At 37.9% G+C, this 2500-nt stretch overlaps 1 protein-coding gene across 2 annotated transcripts in view; it reads right to left on the reverse strand.

Moving 5' to 3' along the window:
* Past1 (putative achaete scute target 1) overlaps positions 1-2500 on the reverse strand; it is an 80164-nt gene that overhangs the window by 70665 nt on the left and 6999 nt on the right. The window contains exon 1 of one of the 2 annotated variants that reach the window (XM_086534343.1): positions 1147-1249. The exons of the other annotated variant lie outside the window; for it this stretch is intronic. Within the exon in view, the coding sequence (XP_086390469.1) occupies positions 1147-1163 (17 nt within the window). The 5' untranslated portion in view covers positions 1164-1249. Of the gene's footprint in view, positions 1-1146; positions 1250-2500 lie in introns of those variants that run through there. 2 annotated transcript variants of the gene reach the window in all.

The raw sequence follows: 2500 nt of genomic DNA on the forward strand, positions 1-2500 counted from the left end.
TGAAGGGAGAGGGAGGAGGGGAGATGGACTTTAAAGCTCAAGAAACGCCGACTTGGCTGGTCACTTTTTTCATCCCTCTGACCCTCTCGACGACTATTAGTGACAATTACCCGTTATTATATGCTTAAGACCCTTTGAGCATTTTGATTGGTGCTTATAGAGGAAGTGGGAGTGGTGACAAATGGCGGCGCTATCGATGACTTGTGATGACGGATGTGGAAATGGTAATGGTGATGATATGGATGGCGTTCTGGAGCGGATATGGCACCTCTTGTCACAATACGGCCACGCACCTTGCTTAATTTGCATGGCATTTGTTAAACGTTTAGAGTGTTTAAGGTCACACGGAGAGAAAAAAAAAAACTTATTCGAAAAGTGAACTCTACCTTCAGGCATCAAATGATACACGAAAGACCTAAACAAATAACAAGTCACGTACTATTTAGACTTGAAATAATTTTATAAGTGCTTTAGACAGACCCTGCATTCGTTCAAGGTTAACACGTAAAGAAGAATTGAGAACAAGCAAAGAAAAGTTTCAATTGAAAGAAAATGACAAAGAGAACTAACAGTAACTTGCATATTTGTGTAAGAACCCAAGGATACACTTTTCTGCTGACTCCTACCTTTTGCAACACAACTTTCTGGCAACCTTGCGTCATTTGGATAGTCACCTGTTGCTCATTGCAAGGTAGATTGGTCATATGACATAAAAGTAGCCATCGTGCCAGTTTACAGGGCTTGGTACTCTGGCATTATGCTGTGTATCTCTGACATTAGTATAAAGCGAACGATAGTCCGATAGCTTTACGTAGTGAATGAAGACACAATATGACCCTAGTTTCGCATTATTTTCTAAATCAAACACCAACCAAATGACCGCCAAGTACATACATAATAGAGTTCAATAGTTGCGTTCCACCCTCACGCCACCCCAGAGCCCTGCCATCGCCGTGGAAGACACTATAATAACACGCGGCGTGCGATACCTCCGCCAGTCACCCAACACGCAGGCGACACGGCAGCACTATCATCTGTGGTCACTGTCGGGGTCCGGTTACCATCGCCAGGAGGTCAGACTGCCTCTTGGTGAAGGGAAGGAGGGCGGCCTCATGCACTAGAGAAATGCTGAACGCCTTTACTCACACACTGATTGTTGCCATGCACTATGCCACAGTAGGCCCTTTGGGGTGAGCCACTTCTTGTCATGCAAGAGGGTGAGAGTGAAACCGAGTGTGGAATTTCGTGGATAAACACGCATGCGCGCACGCGAGCGCGAGCGTGTCCAGACAGACAGACAGATACATATATTCATATATATATATATATATATATATATATATATATATATATATATATATATATATATATATACATATATGGATACACACACACACAAACACACACACACACACACACACATATATATATGTACACACACACACACACACACACACACACACATATATATATATATATATATATATATATATATATATATATATATATATATATATATATATATATATCCATCTATCCCTCTCTCTATCATTTTAACCTGTTTATCTATCTATCTATCTGTCTTTCTGTCTATAAAAACACACGTCTCTCTCTCTCTCTCTCTCTCTCTCTCTCTCTCTCTCTCTCTCTCTCTCTCTCTCTCTCTCTCTCTCTCTCTCTCTCTCTCTATCTCTCTCTCTCCATTTCACTCTCTCTACCAATCAATCAATCTATTTACTGTTTATCTGCTGTAACTCTCATTCATATCTTTCACATGTGTTTATGAGGTCAACATGTGATATTCTTAACCAGAACTTTTGATGCTCATGATTTCGTAAATCTATACTCATGGGAGATGTTATACGAACTGAAGGTCAAAGTTCAAATGCAGTGGCTGCAAGTGTGTGTGTTTATTTGTTTCTCTCTATGTGTATGCGTGCATACATGTGTGTACATAAATGAATTTGATAACACTTATGTCTCTGTTGATTCATAGATGCTTTCTTATATAAGAACTCACACATAAAAAATAAATACCACACTTTTTTACACAGTCATAAATGGCCACTAGATTTTTTTTTTTTTACATTCACATGGTATTTTATTTTTAAATTTACTTTGTTAACCTCTCTAGAACTAACACACCTTTTCTTAGTTCACCAAAAATACTCGGAAAGTTTTAATTCTGAACTCAATATAGGATGTTGTATATATTAGACACACACACACACACACACACACACACACACACACATACACACACACACACACACACACACACACACACATATATATATATATATATATATATATATATATATATATATATATATATATATATATAATCATATCAACGTACTTTTATAGAGTACGTGCAATATACTCGCTTGATATGGTTATCATCCAATTTCATAATCATGTATTTTGTCAGTTACATTCTAACTAACTATTATTAACCACATGTCTTATCTTGACCCGCCTTTTGGAAATTCACTCTTAA

This window comes from Penaeus japonicus, unplaced genomic scaffold, assembly GCF_977035675.1.
Source record: "Penaeus japonicus unplaced genomic scaffold, GWHDUDI00000001_assembly GWHDUDI00000041, whole genome shotgun sequence".
NCBI lineage: Eukaryota > Metazoa > Arthropoda > Malacostraca > Decapoda > Penaeidae > Penaeus > Penaeus japonicus.